The sequence below is a fragment of the Leucoraja erinacea genome, chromosome 1, assembly GCF_028641065.1.
Source record: "Leucoraja erinacea ecotype New England chromosome 1, Leri_hhj_1, whole genome shotgun sequence".
NCBI classification, from domain to species: Eukaryota; Metazoa; Chordata; class Chondrichthyes; order Rajiformes; family Rajidae; genus Leucoraja; species Leucoraja erinaceus.
This window is the reverse complement of record NC_073377.1, coordinates 18,746,411-18,768,183: the sequence shown is the minus strand read 5'-3', so window position 1 is coordinate 18,768,183 and position 21,773 is coordinate 18,746,411. Positions and strand designations below refer to the sequence as shown.

At 46.0% G+C, this 21,773-nt stretch overlaps 2 protein-coding genes across 4 annotated transcripts in view; one reads left to right on the top strand and one right to left on the bottom strand.

Annotated features, from left to right (window-relative positions):
• The window catches only part of ska1 (spindle and kinetochore associated complex subunit 1), a 35,253-nt gene extending 24,781 nt beyond the window's left edge, over positions 1-10,472 (bottom strand). For 2 of the 3 annotated variants that reach the window (XM_055660488.1, XM_055660631.1), the window contains exons 1-4: positions 10,335-10,472; positions 6,001-6,186; positions 4,548-4,661; positions 3,925-4,049 (exon numbers count right to left, since the gene is read on the bottom strand). In XM_055660488.1, coding sequence (XP_055516463.1) covers positions 3,925-4,049; positions 4,548-4,629 — 207 coding nt within the window. In that variant the 5' untranslated portion in view covers positions 4,630-4,661; positions 6,001-6,186; positions 10,335-10,472. The remainder of the gene's footprint in view (positions 1-3,924; positions 4,050-4,547; positions 4,662-6,000; positions 6,187-10,334) is intronic. The other variant, XM_055660568.1, reaches the window with a different exon arrangement.
• A 1,155-nt stretch (positions 10,473-11,627) lies between these two features.
• cfap53 (cilia and flagella associated protein 53) overlaps positions 11,628-21,773 on the top strand; it is a 28,977-nt gene continuing 18,831 nt past the window's right edge. Inside the window, exon 1 of the mRNA XM_055660386.1 lies at positions 11,628-11,919. Within this exon, the coding sequence (XP_055516361.1) occupies positions 11,848-11,919 (72 nt within the window). The 5' untranslated portion in view covers positions 11,628-11,847. The remainder of the gene's footprint in view (positions 11,920-21,773) is intronic.

Sequence of the window (21,773 nt, the reverse complement as noted above, 5' to 3'; positions counted from 1 at the left end):
GGTTACAGAGATGAGCAATCAGCATATGCTTTACTGGCAGAGTAACAGCAAGAATCAAAAATTCATTTTCAGGATGGTGATGTTTGACATGTATGAGTTAGTTGTATAGCAAGGAACTGCAGTGGCTGGTTTACACCAAAGATAGACACACAAATCTGGAGTAACTCAGCGGGACAGGCAGCACGGCTGGAGAGAAGAAATGGGTGACGTTTCGGGGCGAAACCCTTCTTCAGTTGTATAATGTACATGGAATTAATAGAATAACAGATATGGAATTGCAATTCCATACCACATCTTTATGGTGTAATTTGAACAAAACCATTTGAACTTTCTTTTCAATCTGCTAAAGGCTATGAATTTGTCGACTGAATCAACTTTGCTTTTAACTAGCAGATGAAGTTACCATTTCAATCCTCAGTATAAAATCAATAGCACTCAAGAACTCTGCTGCTCAATGAATAAGTCCAAGATTGATTGAGACCGAGTTCAGTTATTAATCTGTGCAATTCCAGCTGTTCATTCTGCCTGTGTGGTACTGGGTTGTTATTCTTCTTGGTTGGAAAGGGGTAAATTAGGGATCGGGTGGTTGGGTGAGATAGGTTAAAGATTGAAATTTTCATCTATAATTACAAATTGTCCAATTCTCCCACCTCAGCCACATCCGTTTCTTTCTCTGAAATCGCCTCCAGCTTTACATCTGGTGTACCATCATCCATGTATTACAATCCATCTTTTCCACTCCAACATTTTGACTTCATGTTCATCCCTCATTTTAATGACTTTGTCATTGTCAGCCAAGATTCACCTTCCTTTGGAATTCTGACACTTCAATATTTCTGCCATCACTTCCTCTAGGACATTCCTTAAACAATTATTTGATCTTTTTCTAAGCATCTGCCATATCTCCTTTTGCAGATGTTCTTTAATAATATTTTGGGGATATTTGATCAGAATATCTATACTGCTGTGTCTACTGACAACAAGTCCACAAGTAACTACTTTGATGATAATAGACATTTAAAAAATCCAAACATAACTCGGTAACTTGCAGGGTATACAAGTGGAAGGCAATTTATGCAGAAAACAGTATACAATTTTCAAGTAGTATTTGAAGTCAGACACAAAAGAGCGCTCGCTAAAACAAGGATTCAAATGGATAGAACTAGTTCAAGGACAAAATACTGTAGGAAAAAATTGATCTTTTTTTACATTGACAGCCTTTTATTGGAAGCCACTACATAAGTTCATAAGTGATAGGAGCAGAATTAGGCCATTCGGCCCGTCAAGTCTACTCCATCATTCAATTATGGCTGATCAATCTTTCCTGCCTAACCCCATTCTCCTGCTTTCTCCCCATAACTTCCGACACCTTTACTGATCAACAATCTATCTATCTCCGCCATAACTAAATCCAATGACTTGGCCTCCACAGCCTTCTGTATCAATGAATTCCACAGATTCATCAGCCTCTGACTAAAGAAATTCCTCCTCATCTCCTTCCTAAAAGTGCGTCTTTTAATTCTGAGGCTACGACATCTAGTTCAAAACGTTTCAATGAGGTCCCCCCCTTATTCTTCCAATCTCCAGCAAATGCAGGGCCAGTGTTGTCAAACGCTCATCTTATGTTAACCTACATATGTAAGCCATTTAGAATGGAGATGAGGAAACAATTTTTTACACAGAGAGTTGTGAGTGCCTGAGAGGGCGGTGAAGGCTGGTTCTCTGGATACTTTCAAGAGAGCTGGATAGGGCTCTTAAAGGTGGTGGAGTCGGGGGATATGGGGAGAAGGCAGGAACGGGGCACTGATTGGGGATGATCAGCCATGATCTCATTGAATGACGGTGCTGGCTCGAAGAGCCGAATGGCCTACTCCTGCACCTATTGTCTATTGTCTATTCATTCCTGGGATCATTCTTGTAAACCTCCTCTGGACCCTCTCCAGAGCCAGCACATGCTTCCTCAGAAATGGTGCGCAAAATTGCTCACAATATTCCAAATGTGGCCTGACCAGTACCATAGAGCATCAGCATTACATCCCTGTTTTTGTATACAAGCCCTCTCGAAATAAAACCTAGAATTGTGTTTGCTTTCTTTACTACCGATTCGACTTGCAGATTAACTTTTTGGGAATCCTGCACAGGTACTCCAAAGTCCCTTTACACCTCCAATTTCTGGATTCACTCCCCATTTAGAAAATAATCCACTGCCAAAATGCACGATTTCACACTTTGCTACACTATATTTCAACTGTCACTTCTCTGCCCACTCCCAACCTATCCAAATCCTTCTGCAGAGTCCCTGCTTTCTCTGCACTGCCTGCCCCTCCACCTATTTTCGTATCATCAGCAAACTTGGCCACAAAGCCTTCAATCCGTTCATCCAAATCAGTAATATACAACGGAAAAGTAGCGGCTCCAGCACCGAACCCCGCGTAACTCTGTTAGTCACTGGCAGCCAAACCAGAAAAAGCCCCCTTTATTGCCACTCTTTGCCTTGTGCCACCCAGCCAACCCGATATCTATCTATATCTATATACATAACTAAAACTCTGATCTTGTTATCTTCCCATTTGCCCCAAAATGGTACGCGATAGCACTAAGATTTTTCGCAAGCTCACTCACCGTTCTCCTGTGCTGCGAGTGCAACAAGTTTTGGTCCAATCTGTGGCATATTGTAAAAGTTAGCGAGGTTTAAAAATCTTACGATCTCCTCAGATCGATCTCCTCTCCTGCCAGCCAGCGCGGATTAGTCTCTTCTGTCACTTCGCGGGACGTTCCGCCCTTTCCTGCGCCATCGCATCTTTACTGGAGCTGAGGGACGCTCTAGATGGCCAGCGGAGGTCTCCAACTTTTCGGTGGGCCTGGCGCGGAGTCGGAGATGTCGCCAAACGGAAAGCTGAGACTCTGATCCCGGTGGAGGAGAACGACCAGCGCTCGCTGAGTTCCCCCATCGCACCACCAGCTCCAGCCCCATTTCCCTCTGGTGCCCCTCGTTGGCACCTGCCCCCTCTCCCCCATGGCTCTTCCCCATCTTTTCTCCGGAGCTCTCTCCCCCCCTCCCACACACCCCTCCCTCCTCCATACACTTAGCCCCAAATGTGCATCAACAGCCTTCGAGAATCACGGCTGGAATGCACAGTGCGAGATAAAAAGCACATGCATTGTATTATCACACTGTTCCTCACCTTGCCCACTCAGGTACAATGGTATGTAATACATGCTGAATTCAATCAATTTGAAACAGTCCACAGCACAAAGCTGTTTATTTGCGTGTACATTTTGTACTCCAAACGTACAATCCGTTTATCTAAAGACCCATGTAACATTTGTTGTGCGAATTGCTTGCTATACCCTGTGAGCAAAAGCAGAATTACATTCTATCAATCTTGAATCTCTTAGTGTGGCATGCTTTACCTTCACCATTATTAATATCATGCCACGAGCCCAATCCCAACAAAAGAACACCTCCAGCATGTCTAAAAATTAGAAGATAACATCGTACAGCTATAACACACGATTGCATGCGTCTCAGAGTTTGTGACTTAACATCCAACAGATCGTAAGCAGTGGAGGCTTAGTGAACTTCCCCATCTGCAATAAAATCAGAGCACAGCACAAGACGTGGCATCAGTAAGTAGCGCTTTAAAAAAAAAAATCTCAGAGTTCTCTTATTTAACTCCAATTATAAAACACATACAAGTAACTTTAACTTTTAATGCCACCTCACAAATCTGTAAGCTCCACTACCTGCGAGCACAATTTCCTACAGTTCAACCAAGTAACACATTATTGCCAAACATTGTAATTATTTGTTCATTATTGCCAAGTCAAATTCATGGAGATGCCCACCTTCCAGGACTGAAGGAATGGTTTTAATTTGTGATAGAAATTAATTGCTTTGGCAAATAGAATACAAAACCATACCTTAAGGGATTTCATTTCAGCTTGCTGTCGCAGTATCTGTGCTTGAAATGTATCTAAATTATTCTGAATGCCAGCTAATTCCAGTCCAATCTTCTGAAGCATTGTTGCAAGGGAAGGGTCATTACCTGATGATAAAAATATTTACAAGCATATTGTAACATTATAGCGTAAGAGTAAAATAATAATTTCTCATTACAAAACTTAAGATCCAACAAAATCAACTTCATTGACCAAGGACAAAGTTAAAAATGAGGAGGGGGCATGATAAAGCAAAGACAGAATAAGCACAGAATGGTAGTTAACATAAAAGGGAATTAAAAACATAAATTGCAAGCACCAGCCTCTTTCAGAAGATATAAAAATCCACTTGGTCAATAAATATCTAATGAAGAAATATGTGACCTAAATACCCTAGTTTTTTTCTTTTCCAGATGGCTATTTTGCTTGCATCGTTTCTGACAAACTAATCTATTTCTATAACGTCTTTACACTATGTGAGTCACAAAATCAAAATTTTCTGTAAATCAACCCATTTACTAGTTAGGTTTTAAAGCTATATTGACCAGTAAGTTCCACAAATGAATAAGTGCCTAAAATAGCCCAAGTAGATTAATTTAACTTACCCATGCTCTTCAGCTGCAGTGATCTTTTGATGGAAGATATCTTATTGTTCAGCTGCAGTGATACATCTTCCAAAGATGTCATCTTCACAAAATGTGTATGAAATCCAAGATCATCTAACAATATTAGGAGTGCATAGTATAGATTAGGGAATTGAATAGCCTTCAAGGCAAGCCTTGAACTTTTTCCTAAAAACTTGTTCACAGAAAGCAATCCTTGATGACTAGGCTGGTATCTATTGCCTATCGGGAAATGCCCATGGCAGTGGCCATCTTCTTTGATACTGTACTAGTTTCCCCAGATTTAATGAAATGAACTTGGTGTGATGGCAAAATTCAAGCTCATCTCCAAATCAACTGCAGATGTGTGGATACCAAAACAGTATCTTGATAACTTGCTATTTATAATAATAGGGGATGGAGGTCAGGGTTGAATGCATGTAAGTCCCATCGTACTGCAAGGCAGGTTATAGAAATTTTAAAACAATGAGCAAATTGTATTTTCATTGTAGTAACATTACACAGATATGTTCAAAATAAATCTTTAATACAAAATCATCCTAACTTTCTTTGAATCATATGGGAAAGATTTGCAGGGATAGGAACATTAAATTGTTCGCCAACTGCATAACTTCACCTTTGGTTTGAAATATATTTTTTTATGTAATCTATCGTTTAAAAAATGAAAATTTAAACATCATCTACAAATATCACACCTATCCTATCTAGAGCAGCTTCGATTTTGCAAGGAAGAGGCTTTCTCGCCTCATACAGCCAGTCACTAACTTACGGACTTTTGTAGAAGCAGGGAACTGTAGATGCTACATTAAGATTTTTGGACGAGAAACTAAAATGATACAACATTCAAAACAAATGCTTCTTCATTACAGGCTTAACACTTCCTTCAATAAATGTATTATATTCAATTAAAATCAAAATAAAGGTGTGCCTGGGACCCTGGCCATTCCTTCTTCTCCCTTCTCCCATCAGGCAAAAGGTATAGAAGTGTGAAAACGCACATCTCCAGATTCAGGGGCAGTTTCTTCCCAGCTGTTATCAGGCAACTGAATCATCCTACCACAACCAGAGAGCAGTCCTGAATCACTATCTACCTCGTAGGTGACCCTCAGACTATCTTGATTGTAATCATCCTACCACAACCAGAGAGCAGTCCTGAATCACTATCTACCTCGTAGGTGACCCTCAGACTATCTCGATTGTAATCATGTATTAAAAGCTGGTGTAACGCAGCGGGATGGGCGGTATCTCTGGATAGAAGGAATGATGACGTTTTGGGTCGAGATCTTTTTTAGTTTAGTTCAGAGATACAGCACGGAAACAGGCCCTTTGGCCCACCGGGACTGCGCCGACCAGCGGTCCCCTCGTATTAACACTATCCTACATACACACTAGGGACATTTTGTTTTACATTTACCAAGCCAATTAGCCAACATACCTGTACGTCATTGGAGTGTGGAAGGAAACTGAAGATCTCGGAGAAAACCCACGCAGGTCACGGGGAGAATGCACAAACTCCGTACAGACAGCACACGGTAGTCAGGATCGAACCCAGGTCTCCGGCGCTGCATTCACTGTCAGGCAGCAACGCTACCGCTGTGCCACCATGCCTGCCTTCTTCAGGCTGAAAATCATGGGAAAGGGACACGATAGATATAGACGATGATGTAGCGAGATACAGAACAAATGAATGAAAGATATGCAAAAAAGTAACGATAATCAAGGAAACAGTATTTTTCTAAGTGAGAACGAAAAGCTGGCGTGACTTTAGGCGGGGAGGGATGAAGAGAGAGGGAGAGGTACAGACAGAGGTTTCTGTGGCAACAGGCGGGATTCAAGGATGGTGTGTTGCCGCCCTGGTGCCAGGATCCAGGACGTCATGGACCGATTGCAGAGCATCAAGGGTGAAGGTGAGCAGCCTGAAGTGGTAGTGCATGTCGGCACAAATGACGTCGGGAAGACATTCTGCAGCGTGACTTCAGAGGACTTGGAAGAAGGCTGAAAAGCAGGACCTCCAGGGTGGTTATCTCTGGTTTCCTTACAGTTCCTCCTGCTGGTGAGGGCAGGAACAGGGAGATAGGGAATCTGAATGTGTGGCTGAGGAGCTGGTGCAGGAAGCAAGGATTTAGATTCTTAGACCACTGGGATAAGGGTAAATTGTACAAAAGGGAAGGCTTGCACCTTAGCAGGCGGGGGACCAGCATTCTGGCAGGCAGGTTTTCCACTGCTACACGGGTGGGTTTAAACTAAATAGTGCGGGGAGGGGGAAGGAGACAAACTGGAGATATAAGGATGGGGTTAAAGGGAAAGAGAATATAAGAAAAGTTAAGAAAGACACCAGAATTAACGGGACAGAAAGCTCATGAAGGGATAGGAGAGTATGGCCAAGTGAAATAGGAATCGATGTGAAAGGTGAGGGGAGTAATGGATTAAAGGTATTATATATGAATGTACAAAGTATAAGAAATAAAGTCGATGAGCTTGAGGCTCAGTTAGAAATTGGCAAGTATGATGTTGTGGGAATTACAGCGACATGGCTGCAAGAGGACTAGGGCTGGGAACTGAATATTCTAGGATAATAGTCCCATCAAAAAGACAGACATGTGTTCAGAGGGGGTGGGGTAGCTCCGTTAGAGGAATGAAATTCAGTCCTGTGCAAGGGGTGACATAGAATCAGGAGATGTAGTGTCAGTATGGATAGAACCGAAGAATTGTACGGGTAAAAATACCCTAATGAGGGTTATCTACAGGCCCCCCAAACAGTAGCCTGGATATAGGGTGCAAGTTGAATCAAGAGTTAAAATTTGGCATGTCGCAAAGATAATGCTACGGTTGTTATGGGAGATTTCATCAAGTTGGGAAATGGCGTCAAGTTGGGAAAAGGGGATGTATAGCGGGATCTGGGGATCCTTGTTCATCAGTCTATGAAAGTAAGCATGCAGGTACAGCAGGCAGTGGAGAAAGCAAATGGCATGTTGGCCTATATAACAAGAGGAGTTGTGTTTAGGAGCAAAGAGGTCCTTCGGCAGTTGTACAGTGCCCTAGTGAGACCACACCTGGAGTATTGTGTGCAGTTTTGGTCCCCTAATTTGAGGAAGGGCATTCTTGCTATTGATGGAATGCAGCGTAGGGTTACAAGGTCAATTCCCATCATGGCAGGACTGTCATATGCTGAGAGAATGTAGCGGCTGGGCTTGTACACTCTGGAGTTTAGAAGGATGAGAGGGTATCTTATTGAAACATATAAGATTGTTAAGGGTTTGGATACGCTAGAGGCAGGAATCATGTTCCCAATGTTGGGGGAGTCCAGAACCAGGGGGCAGTTTAAGAATAAGGGGCAAGCCATTTAGAACGGAGACGAGGAAACACTTTTTCTCACAGAGAATTGTGAGTCTGTGGAATTTCTCTGCCTCAGAGGGTGGTGGAGGCAGGTTCTCTGGATGCTTTCAAGAGAGCTAGATAGGGCTCACAGTGGAGTCAGAGGATATGGGGAGAAGGCAGGAACGGGGCACTGATTGGGGATGATCAGCCATGATCACATTGAATGGCGGTGCTGGCTCGAAGGGCCGAATGGCTTACTCCTGCACCTATTGTCTATTTCAACATGCAGGTCAACTGGGAAAATCAGGTTGGTAAGACTTCCAGGAAAGGGAGTTTGTGGAGTGCCTCCAAGATGGATTTTTAGAGCAACGTGTACTGGAGCCTACCAGGTAGAAGGCAATTCTGGATTTAGTGTTGTGTAATGAACCGCATTTGATAAGGGAACTCGAGGTAAAGTACCATTAGGACAGGGGTCGGCAAATTACAGCCGCCGGGCCGAATGCAACCCGTAACTGGAAATCATCCGGCTTGCATCCTGTTTTTTCCGCAGACATCCAGCCTGCGGTTGTATTTTATTTTTCCCACACCTATGATCTAAAAGTGAAATTGCATTTGCAGCGGCTGCGGTGCCTGCTGTTCAGCGTGCCCTGGAACTATTCCGGCCAGCAGGCGTATTTTTTTCCCACACCTACTTGGATTGGTGGGTGCTGTTCCACTACTTTTTTGTATCAGCAAATGGCGGGCCTACAACAAGCGCAGACAGTGCGCACGCCAAAACTACGCTTAGCTGTGGCAGAAAGCGACTCGCTCTCTCCAATGGCGACAAAACACAGGAAGGTGGATGCTGAGTGACTTGGGGACAGATAAGTACTTGATTATACAGCAGTTTGGCATGCAATGTTTTTGCAATGGTGATTCCACTGTGGTGGATGCTTATATTAAATTGTGTTCATGGTTGTGTACAGTTAAATTAAATCGTTGTTTTTGCAATGTTGATTCCACTGTAGTGGATGCTTATGTTAAATTGTGTTAATGGTTGTGTTAAATTAAATTATTCTTTTTCCACTTAGTGTGGCTGTGTCTTGGAGGCCGAAGGTTAAATTGTTAGCCTAGAAAGATAGACTTGGCTATCCCTCAGTACAGCAACATCAAGAACGATGTTGCTGTACAGAGGAATAGCCAAGCCTATCCCTCATTGCTGGCAGCCGATTTACATTCTCTGGCTGGGTCCAGTTTGCTGATGGAGACATTCTACCAGGACTCAGGTCCGGAGCCCAGGGCAGGGAGACGGAGCATCTTTCCACCGGGGCAGCAGGGACTGGGCCGTCCGCTGGAGTTGGTCGAGCAATGCCACTCTCGCAGCGACTGCTCCGCGGAACCTGGCACGCCTTCAACCCTGGAACCGGGTGAGATGGGAAGCAGCTATTAAAGGACAGCACCGCTTGGGGGGGGGGGGAGTTCCTTTCAAGAAAGAGTTCCTCCTTTCTACAGCATGTGGGGAGTCTGACCCGGGTCAGCACGGCCTGGGCTACGCAAAGTAGCAAACTCGGCTGGGTTGCAAGGGGTAACGTTGCAGGGAGGGCAGGAGCTTTGAGAAGGAGGGGGTCGAAGGAGCTAGCCACGGTGTCAGTCTGAAGAAGGGTCTAGACCCAAAACATCATCCATTCCTTCGCTCCATAGATGCTGCCTCATCCGCTGAGTTTCTCCAGCTTTTAGTCTACCTTCGATTCTTCCAGCATCTGCAGTTCTTTCTTAAATGCAGAGTCAATGGATATGGTGAGAAGGCAAGAACGGGATACTGATTGTGGATGATCAGCCATAATCACATTGAATGGGGGTGCTGGCTCAAAGGGCCAAATGGCCTCTTTCTGCACTGAACCTATTGTCTATTAGAATACAGGGGTTACTTGAAGTTAGAGAAATCAATATCCATACCCCGTTTGCTTTGTTGTTACCTTCTCCTAGCCAACAATGATCTGTTCTACATTTTCCTTGATCCCCATCCCCTTTGTCTCGTTTTCACAACGCTGGGGAAGGGTGGAGACCCGAAACATCACCCACTCCTTCTCTCCAGAGATGCTGCCTGTCCCGCTGAGTTACTCCAGCGTTTTGCGTCTGTCTTCGGCTTAAACCAAGCATCTGCAGATCCGTCCTACCCATTCAGTCTGAAGAAGCGTCTCGACACGAAACGTCACCCATTCCTTCTCTCCAGAGATGCTGCCCGACCCGCTGAGTTATTACCCGCATGTTGTGTCTATCCCCGGGGTTGTGAGCAGCCTAAACGAACTGAATCCCCCTCCCACTCCCCCCGGCACAAAGCAGGACGGCATCGAAGGCCTAGCCTCTGCTCGGCGAGCTCAAAATAGCGTTGGGGAGCGAGGGAAACCCGCAGCAACATCGCCATGACCTTAACAGTAGAGTTGTCGACATTATATACGACCTATCACTCACCGCTTGGATCAGCGACGGTCACTAATCGTCCACTTTGCCGAACAGGCGCCGCGTGACCAACGACTCCGCTCTGTTTGAACCTGAACGTTTCCCTCCGAGCCGGGCGCAGTCTCGCGAGAGAGCCCCCCCCCCTAGCCCCTAGCCCAGCGCCCTTCCAACCCCGCTTCCACCGTCCCTAGCCCCGCCCCCTCACCGTCCTGGCCAATCTTTGGTCCTAGCCCCCCCCCCCCTAGCCCCGCCCACAGCCCCGCCTCCAGCCCCGCCCCCTCACCGTCATAGCCAATCTTTGGTCCTAGCCCCGCCCCCCCCCTAGCCCCGCCCAAAGCCCCGCCTCCAGCCCCGCCCCCTCACCGTCATAGCCAATCGTTGGTCCTAGCCCCCCCCCTCCCCTACCCCCCTAGCCCCGCCCACAACCCCGCCCCCTCACCGTCATAGCCCCGCCCCCTCACCCCCGCCAATCTTTGGTCCTAGCCCCCCCCCCCCCTACCCCCTAGCCCCGCCCTCGCCCCGCCCCCTCACCGTCCTAGCCCCGCCCCCTCACCGTCCTAGCCAATCTTTGGTCCTAGCCCCGCCCCCCGCCCCTAGCCCCGCCCACAGTCCCGCTTCCAGCCCCGCCCCCTCACCGTCCTAGCCAATCTTTGGTCCTAGCCCCCCCCCCCTAGCCCCGCCCACAGCCCCGCTTCCAACCCCGCCCCCTCACCGTCCTGGCCCGCCCCTCGGTCCTAGCCCCGCCCCCTCACCGTCCTAGCCCCGCCCCTCGCCGTCCTAGCCCCGCCCCCCACCGTCCTAGCCCCGCCCCCCGGATCCTCCTCCATTGGCTCTTGCGTCACCATGGAAAACAACGAAAGATCCTCTATTAAATAACACACATTTTAATTAACTATTAAAGATAAATAAACGAAGGGCACGGGCAACGCGATCGTCCAGTGCTTTCTTGGTTCTTGGTCCTCCAAAATATTCCAACTGGAATTTAAACTGGAGGTGGTGAAGGGAGGGCTTAAGCCAGAAAGAGTTATTGGGAAGAAAGAGCTACTTTAAATTTAGTTGCATCTGGTTGGGTAACCATAGCAGGGTGGAGATTATTCCATGCTTTAATTGTGCGGGAGAAGAACAAATTGCTGTATACATCTGTCTTTGTAGTTGGGATCACAAATTGGATCGAATGCCCTCGTCTGCTCCTAATTAGTTTGGGTTTGGTGTAGGTGTTGTAATACATTATACATAGTTTTATACATTAAATGTTTTTTAGATTTGAAAGCACCGTGGTTACAATGTTGAAGCGCATCATCTCCTTGGAAACGCGCTTGTTCCGGTTCCGGTCACGGTCACGGCGGGCGGCTGTTTGCCCGTTGCCAGGGTGACCGAGGAAAGGAAGTTTTAATCAAAGATCCTATAGCGATAGGATCTTTGGTTGTAATGTGCTGGCTTCGTGGCTGCTGCTGAAGACTGGTCTTTCAATCAAAGAGCCAGGGGAAGAGTTTCCGCGTCCATATTACGGGAGAAGAAACAAGCCATGGCGTCTCCGTGTCGGCGAGATGGGTGTTGCAGGGAGATAAAGGGCCCAACGCCATGCTCTGTGGCTGTGGTGAGTATCACATCAACGTCGAGGGTATGGAGAGGAATTAAATTATTGCAGCGAGAGACATTGAGGTAAATAAATGTGGAAAACATGAGAAGAAAAAAAAAAAAGTTTGTGGTAGAGCTAAATCGCCCGGAGAGCAGATGGTTCTGTGCATTTGTTGGATCTTCCAAATTCGCTGCTGCAGTCGCGGGTATTTGGCTACATTTCACAAATAAGTAATTGATAGTTCTGCTTTGTTATTAATACATTATATGTCTGCAAGGTTATTCAAGGTGCCATAAAGTTAGGTAGCCCGAGGGAGACAGGAAGTGGTCTTCTGTCCATTTCTCCCAACAGATGCTGTCTGACCCGCTGAGTTGTTCCAGCACTGGGTCTTTTGCTCCAGACTCCAGCATCTGGCGTCTTCAGTTCAACTTATCATTGCCAACCAAGGCCCCGTTTGCACTACATTTGGCCTATACACATCCAAACCTCACCTATCCACAAACCTGTTCAAATGCCTTTGAAATGGTGTAATTCTAGCCACTTCTACCACTTCAACTGCCTGGACAAAGAACTGATCCTAGGAAGACATTGCCAGCTACGCGTTTCCAGTAGGAAAACGACCCAATCATTTTAACTTTATGCCCCATATATCATAAACACCCTCCAATTCATGGTTACCCCAATTATGCAAACTCTGCACATTTATCAAATGGCTTCTGGAAATCCAGGTAGATTATAGAGACACCCAATTATTGACTATCTTCAAAGAACTTCAAGGAATTTATCAAATATTATTTTCCTTCCATAAAACCATGTCAACTTAGTTTTACTGTAATTACTTTCTTGCTTGACCAGCTATTACTTCATTCATTTATACTCCAGCATTGTCCCAACACTAGCTGTTGTGGTAAGAGCCCTATACCGTTACACTTTTTGACTCCGTCCCTTTGTAAATGCATCACATACACACAATATGAATTACAATATCTGCCTTGTTGCTGATGCAAAGTTGCTGTCTTACTGCGCTTGCAGCACCCGAGACCCGGGTTCGTTCCCAATGATGGGTGCTGTCTGTATGGAGTTTGTACGTCTTCCTCATGACCGCATGGGTTTTCTCCGAGATCTTCGATTTCCTCCCATACTCAGATGTACAGGTTTGCAGGTTAATTGGCTTGGTATAGTGTAAAAATTGTCCCTAGTTTGTGTAGGGTAGTGTTGGTGGTCGGTGTGGACTCGGTGGCCCGAAGTGCCTGTTTCCGTGCTGTATCTCTAAACTAAACTAATAACTAAATGTATTACCAGACGCCAAAATATGTCAAAAAAGGTCAGTTTCAGGGAGTTTGTTGAAGTTGGAAAGGGGTAGAGAGGTTTATGGAAGCAGTTCCAAAACTGAAAAAGCTGATAATATTGTACAGATAGGAATTTTACATCCATTGATATTCTCCTCAGCATTTTAGAAATGTGTTTTGGACTCTTTTTAGCCACCTGCCTGGCCATCTGATGCCATATTTTATGTTATAAAGCTACATTACACTTTCAACCACCAGATGGCGCTTTACAAAGTGAGGCTTACATCCACAAGTCTTGGCAAAACTTATGCTTCTGTCCCACTTAGGCGATTGTTTAGGCGGCTACAGGCGCCACATGGTCGCCGAGGTGTTGCCTGTATGGTCTCCTCAGTCGCCTAAACAGTCGTACCTTTTTTCTGGTCGCCGCTGGATTTTGAAATGTTCAAAACTTTTGGGTGACAGTCAGCGCCCGTGGGCTTAATGCCAACGATCGTAGCCTGACGTACGTGCTGTCGCCAGGATGACATAGGTTGTCGCCAGGATGACGTAGATTGTCGCCGGTGCTGACTTCGGTGAATTCCATTCACGACTACCTATGTCATACCTATGTCAACCGGCGACAGGTACTGAAGACGGAATTGCCTTACCTTGTCATAGCTTGTGTAGGTTGACGTAGGTGTGGTCATAGGTGGACATCCTAGTGGGTCACCGGTTGTCGGTAGCTTGCCGTGGACTAGGAGGTAGGTTGTTGTAGACATTGTCGTTGGGGAGTCCAGTCGCCGGTTTTCCTTCAGTTCCTCCGTCACTCCAGATCCTCTGGCCACTACTATATCAGGAAGATTGTTTGTGTCCTCCTTAGTGAAGACAGATCCAAAGTACCTGCTCAACTCATCTGCCATTTCCTTGTTCCCCATAATAAATTCACCTTTTTCAGTCTTCAAGAGTCCAACTTTGGTCGTTTTTTCCTCTTCACATACCTAAAGAAGCTTTTACTATCCTGCTTTATATTCTTGGCTAACTTACCTTTGTACCTCATCTTTTCTTCCCCGTATTGTCTTTTTGGTTATCTTCTGTTGTTCTTTAAACATTACCCAATCCTCTTACTTCCAGCTCATCTTTGCTACGTTGTACTCCTTCGCTTTAATTAAATTTAACCTTATCAAATACTTTCTGAAAGCCCAGGTACACTACATCCACTGGCTTTCCCTTGTCCATTTTCCTAGTTACATCCTCAAAAAATTCCAGAAGATTAGTCATGCATGATTTCCCCCTCGTAAATCCATGCTGACTCGGACTGATCCTGTTACTGCTATCCAAATGTGCCGCTATTTCATCTTTTATGATTGATTCCAGCATCTTCCCCACCACTGATGTCAGGCTACACAAAAAAGCTGGAGAAACTCAGCGGGTGCAGCAGCATCTATGGAGCGAAGGAAATAGGCAACGTTTCGGGCCGAAACCCTTCTTCATTGGAATAGGCAACCCTTCGGCCCGAAACGTTGCCTATTTCCTTCGCTCCATAGATGCTGCTGCACCCGCTGAGTTTCTCCAGCTTTTTTGTGTAACCTTCGATTCTCCAGCATCTGCAGTTCCCCCTTAAACACTGATGTCAGGCTAACTGGTCTATAATTCCGTTTTCCTCTCTCTCCCGCCTTTCTTAAAAAGTGGGATAACATTGGCTACCCTCCAATCCACAGGAACTGATCCTGGAATCTATAGAACATTGGAAAATGATCACCAATGCGTCCACAATTTCTAGAGCCACTTCCTTAAGTACCCTGGGATGAAGTCCATCAGGGCCTGTGGATTTATCAGCCTTCAGTCTACCCAACACCATTTCCTGACTAATGTGTATTTCCTTCAGTTCCTCCGTCACCCCAGATCCTCTGGCCAATAGTACATCAGGAAGATTGTTCGTGTCCTCCTTAGTGAAGACGGATCCAAAGTACCTGTTCAACTCATCTGCCATTTCCTTGTTCCCCATAATAAATTCACCTTTTTCAGTCTTCAACAGTCCAACTTTGGTCTGAACTAATTTTTCCTCTTTACATTCCTAAAGAAGCTTTTAGTATCCTCCTTTATAGTCTTGGCGAGCTTACCTTCGTACCTCATCTTTTCTTCCCGTATTGCCTTTTTAGTTATCTTCTGTTGCTCTTTAAACATTACCCAATCCTCTTGCTTCCCGCTCATCTTTGCTACATTGTGCGTTGTACGCTCTTTTATTTTTATACTGTCCCTGACTTCCCTTGTCAGCTACGGTCGCCCCTTACTCCCCTTGGAATCTTTCTTCCTCTATGGAATGAACTGATCCTGCACCTTCTGTATTATTCCCAGAAATACCTGCCATTGTTGTTTCACGGTCATCCCTGCTAGGGTATCTTTCCAGTCAACTTTGGCCAGCTCCTCCCTCATGGCTCCATAGTCCCCTTTGTTCAACTGTAACACTGACAATTGTAGATTACAACTTATTATAATATGGTCATTACCTCCTAATGGCTCCTTAACCTCAAGTTCCCTTATCAAATCAGATTCATTACACAAAACTGAATCCAGAATTGCCTTCTACCTGATAGGCTCCAGTACAAGCTGCTCTAAGAATCTGTCATGGAGGCACTTCACAAAGTCCCTTTCTTGGGGTCCACTACCAACCTGATTTTCCCAGTCTACCTGCATGTTGAAATCTCCCATAACAACCGTAGCATTACCTTTACGACATGCCAATTTTAACTCTTGATTCAACTTGCACCCTAAATCCAGGCTACTGTTTAGGGGCCTGTAGATAAATCCCATTACGGTCTTTTTACCCTTACAATTCCTTAGTTCAATCCATACTTTCTCCAAATCTACTGTTTCAATGTCACCCCTTGCACGGCCCTCTTGCAGCCATGTCTCTGTAATTCCCACAACATCATACTTGCCAGTTTCTAACTGAGCCTCAAGCTTTTCCATTTTATTTCTTCTACTTTGCACATTCATATACAACACTTTGACTTTGGTATGCACCTCCCCTCTCACTCCGGTCCCAATTGGCCTGACCTAACTCTCTTATCCCTTCTCGAACTTTCCTTCCCATTAATTCAGGAGTCTTTTGTAACTTTTCCTGTACTCACTTCCCCTTTTACTCCATCTTTATACTCCCAATTTGTCAGCACGAGGTACTGGAAGCAATCCAGAGATAACCTTCCGAGAAGTCCTGCTTTTCATTCTTCTTGCTCAAGTCAAGAGAGTTTATTGTCATGTGTCCCAGATAGGACAAAGAAATTCTGGCTTGCTGCAGCACAACAGAGTATTGTAAGCATAAATACAGAACAGTTCAGTGGGTCTATATAAGCATAGACCATATATAGACACATAAATAAACAGATAAAGTGCAATAGGCTGTTATAGTTCAGAGTTTTTTTTATGGCGAGTTTAATAGCCTGATGGCTGTGGGGAAGAAGCTGTTCCTGAACCTGGATGTAGCAGATTTCAGGCTCTTGTACCTTCTACCTGATGGCAGCGGAAAGATGAGTGTGTGGCCAGAATGATGTTGGCAGCCTTTTTGAGGCAGTGACTGCGATAGATACTAACATTCTAAACTCACATTGGAGAACATCCTTCCTCTTCTTCCCGATGTCGTTTGTGCCTACGTGCACAACTATTGCCGGCAATTCACCTTCCGTCTCGGGATGTTCTGAATTTGGTTTGTGATATCTTGAACTCTGGCACCAGGGAGGCAACAGACCATCCTCGAGTCTCGCCTGCCGCCACAGAATCTCCAGTACACACCTCGGACAATTGAACCACCCACCACTATAGCTCTGCCCGATGTCGGTCTCGCCAATTGAGTCCCATCGCTAGGATTGGAGCCACCGACATGTCCGCTGCTCAGACTCGAAGTGTCGTCTCCCCCCCGACAGCTCCCAAGAGGGCCCTGTTTTCATTTATGCACAGCACCTGGGTCTCCTGCCTCCACGTTTACCCCCTTTCTGTCCCCGTCCCCCACCTTCGTGCTTCCTGTATCCCCCCCCTCCCGCCCAACCACCACACTTTGTTTAGATCCACGGGTCTCCACTTGGTTAGTATACTTTAAAACTCCCGCCACTGTATAGAATTTTGCCTTTGCTACGAATCTCCTCGAAAATCAGACACAAAAACGCGGAGATTGTTACAATTTCGGTAGGGATTTAACTTATGAGTTCAGAAATTCTCTCCTCTCTAGATTTCGTCAATTCTTTCCCCAGATTTTGAATAAAATTGTTCACAAAACATCAAAACATTTTAAAATCAAACTGCTACATGAGCCAAAGTGCCACCTCACAGATGCCCACTCAGAATGGATCTCATTTACATATATGACATCACAATGGGACAGGTGAGGTAGATTGGAACCTTCACGTGGTCCCACTAAAATCAAACTGCTGCATGAGTCACAGGGCCATCTCACAGATGTCTAATCACAATGGGACAGGGGTGCGAGATCTCTCCCCATCCCTCCCTCCCTTTCACAATGCCTTGGCACCTGGCACAACTGGCCCCGGCGGCACTGCCCCCCCCCCCAGCCTGCCTGGTGGCCCCGCCCACTGACCTCACAATGCCTTTGCACCTGACCCAACTGGCCCCGCCCCCACCAACCTGCCTGGTGACCCCGCCCCCACCCAAGCTACCAGATTGTAGATTCCTCTGGTTTTCCATCTTGAATTTAATTATTTGTCACTTAACATCACTAATTTTTAACATTAACTTTTAACAACGCACGGTTGCATTTCACTCTCTCTCTCTCTCCCCTCTCTCCCCTCTCTCCCCCTCTCTCTCTCCCTCTCTCCCCTCTCTCTCTCTCTCTCTCCCTCTCTCTCTCTCTCCCCCTCCTTCCCTCTCTCTCTCTCTCTCTCTCTCTCTCTCTCTCTCTCTCTTTGTCCTCCCATCTCTCACCCCTCCTCCCGCACCCTCCCCCCCCCCACCCACCCACCCTCCCTCTCCTCCTCCCCTCCAACCCCCTCTCCCTCTGTTTCTTGCATTTCTGTCTCTGCCCCTTTCTCTCTGTCTCTCCCCATTCTCTCTCTGCCCTCACTCTCTACTCCCCCCCCCCCCTCTCTAGACGCGCCTGCGAGTTGGGGGCTATGCATCAGTGGATAGAGCGGTTATGGGGTAAAAAGAGCAAATTAATAAAATTAATATAATATCAAGGGGGGTAGTTAGCGTGTGCGCTGGGGGTTAGTTAGTGTGTGTGATGCTGCCCTCCCCCTCCCTCCTCCACAACCACACTTTGGGGGAACAGACCCAATGGGTCTGCACTTGGTCTAGTATCTATTAAAACTGTGTGTGTGTGTGTGTGTGTGTGTGTGTGTGTGTGTGTGTGTAATTGTGTGTGTGTGTGTGTGTGTGTGTGTGTGTGTGTGTGTGTGTGTGTGTGTTTTGCATGTGAAACGTATCTCCTCGAAAACCATATGCAAAAACGCAGAGATTTTTGCAATTTTGGTAGGGATTTATCTTATGAGTTCAGAAATCCACTCGTTGGTCAATTATTTCCCCAGATTTTGAATAAAATTGATCACAAAACTCAATTTAAAAAATATAAACGGCACTCACCGGCTGCTGACGTCACAATGCCCACATGCCGACCAATCCAGGCCCACCTGCCTCCAGGCCCCGCACCCCCGCCACTGTGGATTAAAGGCACAGAAATATTGAGAAAGTTCTGCAGAACAAAGATTCTACAGCTGCGTTCCGCTATAGCTTCTTTGTTCTACAGATCTCAGGGCAGCGACTCCTGACGCACTGAATTTATTCTCATAAGTTCCACTGAACTTTCTCCTCATAGCCGGCGCAGTTCGCGAAGCCCCGCTCGCCCCTCCCATTCCCTGGGCACTCATTCCAGCTGTGGGTTTCCAGTGAGCCAGAAGCCGGTGCTTACATGCTGTGAACGCTCGCTCCTGGGAAAACGCGTCTTGCCTTAGCGGCTTTAAAGGGCTGTTGTCAGCTGCCAGTTTTCAATGGCTGGGGGGCGTCACGGGGCCGGGTTACGTCAACCCCCCCCCCCCCCCCCCCTCCCGACATGCGCTGGCATTTGGCTCTCTGACTCTCTGACTCCTCCCTGTTCTGTGTTCCTCTCTGTGAACGAGCAAGTTCTGCAGATCCGGAGGACAGGCGAGATCCTGGGGAGGTGAAGAGGGGGAGTGGGGGGGATTGAGGGACAGGGGGGAATGGGGGAGGTGAGGAGGGAGAGTGTGGGATTACAGGGAGAGGAGTGGTGGTGATAAGGAGTGGGGAATAGACGGACTGCCCCCACCCCTCTCCTCCCCCCTCTCTCTCCCCCCTCCCCTCCCCACTCTTCCCCCTCTCTCCCCCCGTACCCCTCTCTCCCCCTCCCTCCACTTTCCCCCCTCTCTCTCCTACCCCGTCTCCCTCCTGCCCTCCCTCCTCCCTTCCACCTCTCCCCTACCCCCACACTTGATCTAGTTAACTATTAAAAATGCAAAGCATCCCCATGCAGCCTAGCAGTCCGTATTATAAAATCTAATGGCTGAAGGGGTGAAAGATCTCCTGAACCGCTCCGTTCTACAGCGCAAGGAGAGGAGCCGGTTGGTGCTCATTTGACCCTCCAGAATTTCATGGAGGGATGCCCGGAGTTGTCGAGGATTGCCTGCAATTTGGCCCTCATACGCCTCTCAAGCACATCCACCGCAGAGTCCACTCTCCCCAACAGCACTGAGCTAGCTCGTTTTACCAGCTTGACCAACTGCTTGCTGTTTTTAGCACTGATGTTGTTGCCCCAGCAGACAACAGCGTAGAAAATGACACTTGCAACCACAGTATAGTAGAACAGGTACAGCATGTCATTGTGCACATTGAAGGATCTGAGCCTTCTGAAGAAAATGAGTCTGCTCCGTCCTTTTTTGTAGAGGGCATCGGTTGACTGACCAGTCCAGTTTGTTATCAAGGTGCACTCCCAGATATTTATATGTCTGCACCACCTCAATGTCCACCTCTGCAGTGTTAACCGGCTGAAGGGGGAGCTTGGACCTGCCAAAGTTAACAACCATCTCTTTGGTCTTGGTTGTATTCAGGATGAGACCGTTCTCTTTACTCCAGACATAAAAAGCACTGGTCAAGTCCCTGTATTCCTCCTCATGTCCGTTCCTTACACATGCCACAATATCTTTGTCAATATTTGCTTAACTTTTGACGCTGTGACAAAATTTACAAACACATAGTAGAATGCATTGATTATTATTTCTTCGGTGCTGTGAGATGAACTAAATCTGCTGTGTACATGTCTGTGATTTCCTGATTAGGAGTGTTTGGAAGTGCTATTTTGGACTTCGATGGATTTGATTCCTTCACTCGGTCTCCCCATTTTTCACGAATGACAAAACTCAATTCTCATATCTGTACAAATATCTGTAAATCTCAAACTCCTTTAAAAATACTATCAAGCATCCATTTATAACATTTCATTCCACACATCTCCATCAACTTCCCCCAGATTTAGCCACTTGCCCACACACAATTTATTGAATTTACTAGCGTACATATTTGAGAAGTGAAGGAAAACTGGAGCTTTTGGAGATTGTACAAAATGTATTTGAAGGTTATTTATGGTCTTCACAATGATCTAGAAATAGAAAGTTAACCAGCAAGAGTAAAAGGGCATTTCTTTGAAAACATTCCCATCCCTTTGCAAGTAGCAATCATACAAAACTCCACTTCCACTTAGATATGTGCATAACTTATCTGGATCTTTTTATCTAAATTCTTTCACTCAGGTTTTTACCCATATCATCAAAATGTTCTTGCAAACTTTCTGCCTCCTTCCCTTCCCCTACCCCATCTTACTTTTCCTTCACAAATTTGCATTTATGGTCCTTGAAAAAGGATATTAGGGCTACATTAGGGGTAGGGCCATTGCTCTCTACTGCCTAGACCCTACTCACCATTGACCCATTGATGGCTAATTCCGAAAGAAGCTCAGCAAGGCAGTCCTTTCTTTCTGTTTATATGAGAACTGGACACGTCTGTCAACCATCCCTCTCTTTCCATTTTCTTTCTCCTGGGCATGAGCCAGTGGTTCATCACTCAGACTTCACAAAATTCGCAACACATTAAGCTTAACTTCGCCCTAGCAGCTAATTTATTTGACTACATTGGTCTTTAAACAGTAACATATCCAAAACAAGTTGCCAACTCACATTTACTCACCAGATTCTACTTCCCCATCACTCCTTACTTACTTTATTCCCAATCTCCAGTTGCCTGCCATTTAAGACATTCAGCCTTTCTTCTAGAAATTCCTTCAACTCACTCCTCTCTGTGTTTTTTTAATCTTGTCTTGTCCTTATTACTAAACCCCATGCCATCTCTACCCTTCAACCCAGCATTGTTAGTGCCCTTTCTGTCCATAGGCTCTACAGTTTCTTCTCCAACATTTCTGCCTCTTCAGCTATCAGGAATCTCCTTCGCCCTAAACTCTTTGACCTCCTAATTTTGAGTGATAATGTCATATGGAATGCTTTGTATTATGTTGTATGGTTAAAAACTTTGTATTAATGATGTTGCCGTTTTGATATAAAGGGGAAAAGAGTTTGTGTCTCAGATTTCAGACGG